This window comes from Sinocyclocheilus rhinocerous, unplaced genomic scaffold, assembly GCF_001515625.1.
Source record: "Sinocyclocheilus rhinocerous isolate Xijiao unplaced genomic scaffold, SAMN03320098_v1.1 scaffold1012, whole genome shotgun sequence".
NCBI lineage: Eukaryota > Metazoa > Chordata > Actinopteri > Cypriniformes > Cyprinidae > Sinocyclocheilus > Sinocyclocheilus rhinocerous.
In genome coordinates, this window is record NW_015640039.1 from 885,711 (window position 1) to 893,521 (window position 7,811).

The 7,811-nt window shown below is 35.0% G+C and overlaps 1 protein-coding gene across 2 annotated transcripts in view; it reads right to left on the reverse strand.

Moving 5' to 3' along the window:
• scn2b (sodium channel, voltage-gated, type II, beta) overlaps positions 1 to 5,480 on the reverse strand; it is a 16,743-nt gene extending 11,263 nt beyond the window's left edge. For both annotated transcript variants that reach the window (XR_001641342.1, XM_016568222.1), the window contains exon 1: positions 5,233 to 5,480. Coding sequence is in view for 1 of the 2 variants with exons in the window: in XM_016568222.1 (XP_016423708.1) it covers positions 5,233 to 5,314 (82 nt within the window). In the remaining variant the exon portion in view is untranslated. The remainder of the gene's footprint in view (positions 1 to 5,232) is intronic.
• Between the last annotated feature and the right edge of the window lie 2,331 nt (positions 5,481 to 7,811).

Consider the following 7,811-nt stretch of genomic DNA (forward strand, 5'->3'; position numbering starts at 1 on the left):
GCTGGATGCAATCATCGCATGCCAATGTGCATTGGCTCGTTTAGTTTACACTCGAAATGGATTGGTCTCTCTAAGCGAGATCCCAATTCGTCGACGTGACGTCTCCGTTCCCTCCTTCAGGGAACAAGGGTTACATACGTAACCGAGACGTTACGTTTAGATTACTTTTGACCTAACGTCTTTTTGATTACTTTTAGATTATTTTTGACCTAACTTGTTTATCGCATAGATTTCATTTCAAGTCAAGTTTATTTGGATACTGCTTATAACAATGCATATAGTTTTAAAGCAGCTTTAAAGAAAATATTTCTTTCAATGGTCAATGTTCGTTTCAATGTCACCTGACCAAACCGGAAAACGAGTCTCATCACATTCGCTTGTCGGAGAAAATGTTAATAGCGATATCTATGGACATTGTGTTTTAAGAAGAGTGCCTGACAGTTTTTCAGCTGGCTAAAAACGCTTTGGTGGACACGTTATTGAATATTTATTGTTAGGCATATGGCCTATTAGTGTTTTTAGCATTTATGCAATATACTGGAGCCAAACCTGAGAAAGTAGACCAGAATATTCCACTGCTTGATTTGCATCAAATATACCTGTGCGACTTATGACTGGTTTTGTGGTCCAGGGTCACATATGTGATGGCTATCATTTATGATCATCTTTGGTATCTTCTTTCAAGGCATTTTGAGTAAAACAACTTCATATTTAGCAAAACACAAAAGACCTGAACCGGAAGCGACGCAACCTTTTTTTACAGAATACAGAAGTTTGTTGCACATGACCCTTCTTAGGAAGTATTCTGTTATCAGCCACAGATGCGTGTCAGAGTAATATCCATATGGCAGTAATTTACAGTTATAATATATGTTATGTGGTCAGTTAATAACTTGTATTCAGTTAAGTGGACACAATGAACGTGTTAAGCAACAATTAAAATTTGTGCTCATAATGATTACAGAGCCTGATCTATCCAATGGTATGAACAAAAGCGAATATGACGTAAAAAAGCAATCGCAAGCATGCTGTTTTAGCTTATTTTTCAATCTATAATCTTTCATCGTAGGTCATGTTTTTTTTCACGGGATTCATACCCAAGGATTCCGCATCTTAAATCCAATTCCGTGCCGGCTGAGCTAACGAGCTGTAATCATAAATGTGTATGAAAACGATTAAAAGTGCTCGCTGTTTTAGCGCCTCTAGTGTTCATTTCTGTTGGAAACTGCAGTGATATGTACTTATTGGTACGTATTTCGTGTTTTGTGAAAAAGTTCCCACAAGTAAGTTTTTGTCATGAGATAAGGTTTGGAATACAATATTAGGATTTACTACTACAGTATTTGGGGCAGTCTACAGTTTCACTGTTCATTTCACTTCTCACTCATATTCATGTGATTTTTCTTAATTACTGAAATCATCTCTTTAATCTTAAAAGTGAACCGAATAAGGTTGTTAAAATGTATGTAACCACAACAAATCTGCTTAGATGGTTTCAGTACACCACATTTAGTGTGTTTCTGCCTAATGAATACAATACTGTGGGCAAAACTTTGAGTGTCAATCCATGCATCTGTATTTCAGCGAGAAGCAGATATTAACAGCTATCATTTCCTCATAGTCTACCATATTTCACACTCGGCTTACAGACAACTGTGCTACTGCAGTTGGATTTTATCTATTGATCCACTATTTAAAGTGATAGTTCACCGCAAAAAAATAATATTTTGTCATCAATTACCCACCCTCATGTCTTGAAATCTGTATGACTTTTTTCTGTAGAGCACAAACATAGTTATTTATAACAGAATGTTCAAGCTGCTCTTTCCCATACAATGACAATGGGCCTCATTCATGAAACACAAGCAGAACTAATTTTTGTTTAAATCGTTCGTAAAGCCGTTCTGACATAAACTTTCGAATTCATGAAAATGTTCATATTTTCAAAACGTTAGTTGGTAGGAAAGAAATTGACACCTGCTTCCTACCACATCTAAATGGTGCGTAAAACGTTCTTCTGTGTTCATTTTGGCAAACTGATGACACTGAATTTGATGCACTGCCATTATAATATTTTACAAGTTTGTTTGCTCCGTTTTTTTTTTTGTTTTGTAGCTGAGAGTTGATAAACTGTTTAGCTTTGGGTAATAACTATCCAATCTGATATATATGAAGTGTTTGTGAATTTGGAGGAAAGTTTTTAGGAAGGTCCATTTTATGCGCAAATTACTCAGAATTTACTCCTATATTTACGAATGTTTCATGAATGAGACCCAATGAATGGCGACCACGACTCTCAGACAAAATCGTCAGTGAATAACATAATTTTTTTTTTGCATGTACAAAAACAGTACATGGTGAGTTATGCTGCTAGATATTGCTAACTAGTATTTATTATTATGTCAATGTATCATCATAATCATGACATCGCTGGTTTGTTGTGAAGAAAGAAATTGACACCTGCTTCCTACCACATCTAAATGGTGCGTAAAACGTTCTTCTGTGTTCATTTTGGCAAACTGATGACACTGAATTTGATGCACTGCCATTATAATATTTTACAAGTTTGTTTGCTCCGTTTTTTTTTTTGTTTTGTAGCTGAGAGTTGATAAACTGTTTAGCTTTGGGTAAAACACAGCGCTTGTCACTGTCACTTTTTACCCAGCCGTCCAATCAATGGAGGAGGGGACGCAATTTACGTAGCTGTAATTCATAGGCGGGGATTAGCCTATGCTAATTGTAAATGAGCGTGCACGAGCGCCCTATTTACGAATGATTGGAATTCGTTAACATACACATGTTTAACTATCCAATCTGAAATATATGAAGTGTTTGTGAATTTGGAGGAAAGTTTTTAGGAAGGTCCGTTTTACGCGCAAATTACTCAGAATTTACTCCTATAATCCTTAATAGATTTTCTCCAAATAGTGGTTTATATTTTCTGTCCGTTATCTTTTAAATGTGAAAACGCTACAGTACCATTCAAAAGTTTGGGGATATGTTTAAAAATTTTTTTTTAAAGAATTCACTTATGCTTACCAAGGATGAATTATTAGGGGGAAAAAATACAGTAAAAACTGTAGTGCATTGTACCTTTACACTGAAGAAGAAGAGGAGGCGGTTTCAATAGTGAAATTGAGTTCAATAGCTTTGGGGGCTTGTGGAATGATTCAGTATTTTCCAGGAAGCCGACTGAAATGTATTATTAAGTTCAATCTCCTGGAGAATAGGATGCCGCACAAATATTGCTAAAATCCATAGTATTTATCTATATACCTCAATGTGGTATTGATATGCAAATCATTTTACCCAGGGAAGTTACTAAGGCCAAGTTCTCTTGAGATAAAAACTTGCATTAAAATTCTTAACATATTTGAACACTTAAGCCACATTTCTGAATGCTATTGCAATAGTTTAAAAAAAATAAATTGGCATTTATTTTAAATAAATATATCAATTAATTAATCTACATCAAACGTGAGCATGTGAAGACATTAACTGTGCATTTTTAAGGAGATTTGTCATCTATGTATAGAACATATCTAATAGCTTTTAGATTTTTACATATGGCCATATCATCTAAATGTATTACATAATTTAAGATTAGAAGTATGAGGATTTTTGGAGGTAGACAGATAAGTGAAACTGGGTTTTAATTGTAATTGCAGGTCACGTTCCCCTACTGTCACCGAAACACTGGGTTTTACGCCCTCTAGTGGCTTTTTAGAAAAACTGCATTGTTTGCACCTGAACTTGAATTAAACTTCCAAATTCAGCTGTGTGACACTCTTCTGGTGTGTTTCCTTTATGTTAAGCCTACAATTAACAGTAGTTTGCTAAGAAAATATTAATGAATTATAATTTGTAAACTATACCACATGGATTATGCACAAGAAAGTAGGTCATCTGCCTTCTGTTGAGATACATAATCCTCATGCAACCTTTAACAGAAATGGTCTTATGAAGCCACAGCTGTAGCAATAAACCAATCTGCAAAATAACCAGAACATGCATATTGGTTATGACCGTTCGTTAATTATTTTAACTAGACTTCGCCGCCTTGGAATTATAAGGTTTTTATCTGCATTCTGAGCAGTTTTGAAATATTGAGCTTCAAAGTTTTAGCATTCCATAGACTTCTGTAGATAGAACCCTTTTTGTTTTCTAAAAAAAAAAGTCCCAAAATGTACACAGATTACAAAAGAAACATCACATGTGTATAACTCAAGTTTGACAAAAATGTCAGATAGAACCTTATAATTCCAAGGCGACGACTTGTTTGCTTGTTCAGACATTTCTTGATATATATATATATGATTCACTTCATCAGGCCAATTTTCCTCTCCCAAAGGTATTGTATTATTATAAAGTATTAATAATACAATTAATAATATTATAAAGTATTATTAACTATTATTATTATTATTATTTAATCTTATTGTTTTTTTTTCTCTCTTTTATCAATATCTTTACTGAACAGTCAATGGGAGGGAGCAATTAACTTACATTTTATTCACATTATTTCCAATTATGTTTTGTTCCACCAACGAAAATAGTTCGAAACGAAGCAGAATATTTTTTGTCTCAGAGCAGCAGATAGCAGTGTTTTGTTTTTAATGAGTCAGCGTTTTGAAGGAATCGTTTGAGAGAAAGATTCTATGACTCGCTCATAAACACATTCATTTGTTGCCACTTACTGGTGTAACGATGTAACTTCAAGAAAGCGTCACTGAAAAAATAAATAAACGGAGTGATACAAACACTATCGACTATACGACACGGACCTAATTGTAGCTATAATGTTAAACAGATCATTAAACCCGTAGCACTGCTCAATGTTTATCAAAGCTGCTTGTCTGAAACACCCAGAAGTGCTGTTTATTTCGCGACAATGAATATGAAAATAAGACATAATATATCCTGTTTATTTTTCATAGTCAAGCTGAATGCGCTCACAACGGCTTCACAATCAAAACAGTCAATGTTGATGGCGATGTGAAAAACATCACAACATTGTTGCTCAATGTGTTTGACAGATGATTTGTAACAAACTATCAAATGCTATGATGTAATGATATATTCCTAATTTTATGAGCATCCTTTAACGCACAGACATGGCTAGATTAACACATCTGTTTGACTGGCACATTTAAATTAATTAAAGCGTCGAATGGTCATTTTAATGGTGACCTTTATCTTTATTTTTTCCATATTACAAGCTTTTTTACTTACCCAGAAACACCATCAATGCAACACAGGATAATTTCAAAGCGGACGCCCACTGCGTTTTCCCAAAATGCAATAAAATAGGCATTTTGGTCGATGACAGTAAACGTAGAGGAAAATAAGACCAGCAAAGCTTTTGAGATCTATGTCTTCGTTTCAATTATACAAAAAAAAAAACACGTAAAATGTTTTTATTTTGTGCTATGATATGGCTGGCAGTGTCTGTAGTAGGAAAACTGGTTGATAGTATGGTTGTGGCTTATTATTTATCATACTTGAGGTTTCAATTGAACCATGTTACAATACACTATAATAGCAGCAAATAAAATATGATATGAATCAGTTTTACATGATTTAAAAAAATCAGAATGCATCTTTATATTACATGTCTCTCATCAATTGAGAAAAATCAGAAATCAGCCTAAGAAAATCCAAACGGCCGTTGACGCAAAACTAAATAATGAGGCTCTAGCTTGCAGTAGGACCACCTCTCCTCATCTCCTCACTAATGGAGATCAAAGTGCACTAGAGATGAGCAAGAGGTGGAAATACACATAAAGGGATGAGAATGGTGCCGAAAAATACGATGATGATTATTAAAGATACACATGGGCATATACAGTAGGCAGTGTATTTATCTGATTAGTGAAACGAGAGCACATTCATTGAGGGTGTGCCTTGATGCCAATAATGGTTAGCCACTAGTTTTATTATGATTTATAAAACTCATGGTCTGTGGTTCCTCAAATCTCAAAGGACAGTTGGCATGAATACATAAGTGTGTAATGCTTAGAACCACTTCTCCACTGCAGGTACATTTTGTTTGCCTCTTCAGAGACAGAGAGACAGTTAGAAGAAGTGGCAATTTCATGCTGATGAGAAGTCATCGAGAAGATAGAGAAAAAGTCGAGGGCTGAAGCTCACAATGAAGTGCAGTAACTAAACTATATTGACCACTGTTGACATCTGGTAGATGATGAAAGAGGTGCATGAGGAAAGAACACAGATTTATTATGAGGGATAATGTACAGTAAGCTGTTGAGTATTGAAAAAGAGTTCACAAACCAGTCTGTTTGGGGACTATAAAATGCATATCTGACAATTACTCTCACTAATTTAAATAATCAGTTATTCTGTGTCTCATCTTTTAATCTGATTGATAAATCTTGGTGGCAGCGGACATATATGGATTCCTCATCCTTCGGCTGCCAATCAGAGGGAAGACATCTGTTGCGTCCAGCTGTGACAGGAGCGTCTGGTGCGAATTGGAAACTATGCTGCTTCCAGCGATTAAGAATACACACAAACAAAAGCCATTTGACATCTTGTGAACATTTTTTACTTTGATAAATGGTTAATAATCAGTGTACACAAGAAGGGATGTATGCATATACATATTTCACTTACAATAATGAAGATGTACGTCATTAAGAATAGAATTAAGGTGTATAATTAATGTCCACATGACATTTTACTGTATGAAGTCTGTCCTTATTTTGTGATATTAAATCAACTGAAATTTGCATATACGCTTAGTCTATGAAAAATATATTTAATGTAATGGTGCATTAATATTTGTATAAATATAGAGGGTTTAAAGAGAGTTTTAGAACTTTACATCTTTATGTAATTTCATAATTCTGCTGTCCATTAAATATATATTGAATGCACGTTTAAGCATTAAATACTTAAATGCAATTTCTGTTGAAACGTGTATGCCACCACTTTTTAAATATGTTTGTTTTTGCACATTTGTAATGGTGAAGCTGCAATTTAGTATCTTTCATACTTTGTAATTTTGAATATTCAAATTATAATTTTGCATACTTTACATGCTAGTCTGCACATCAAAATAAGTGTACGTATTTAAAGCATGGAAATAGTTATTCAAATGATTTAAAATGTACTTCAAACTTAAATGTTTAATCTGAAAATTATCACTTTTTTCAAAAAAATTACTGAAGTGTGTTAAGAAACATAGTCATGAAAGTGTCTTTCATTGAGTACACTTAAGTGGACTTTTAGTCCATTAAAATGTTATTATTTGCAAAACAGGTTTCTAAAAATATAGTTTTAAGATTTAAAGTGCACAAAAAGCATCAATACAATTATGCACACTTCTTTTTCACAAGGGAAGTTTAAACTCATGCAAAATCTACTCTCACTTAACACTAACAGAACATTTACTCAAATATTCACATTATTTTGTTTATTTCATATTTTGCTTTCATGTCCATCTTACCATGGTAACATAGATGTTCCTCTTCAGGAACTCGAGCTGTGTCAGAGGACGCTTCGGGAACGCCCTTCAGCGTGACCGGCTCTGAACCTCTTGTGTAATCAGTCCAATAGATGGGCAAGGCGGAGCGGTGTGCTCGTGGGTTTCGCATATGGATCCGGTGGAGGGAATGTAGACGGGCACGTCCCTATTTACTTCCTTAACCATCAGATCCAGCACCCACTCTCGGGGTTTCGGAAGCCCACGCTGCGGTACTTCCCCCCCCGGGGAGAGGATGCGACGCTCCGCCTGCCATTCTCCAAGGAGATTGATACGGAGGGCGTCAGAGAGCTCGCCAGTTGGACAA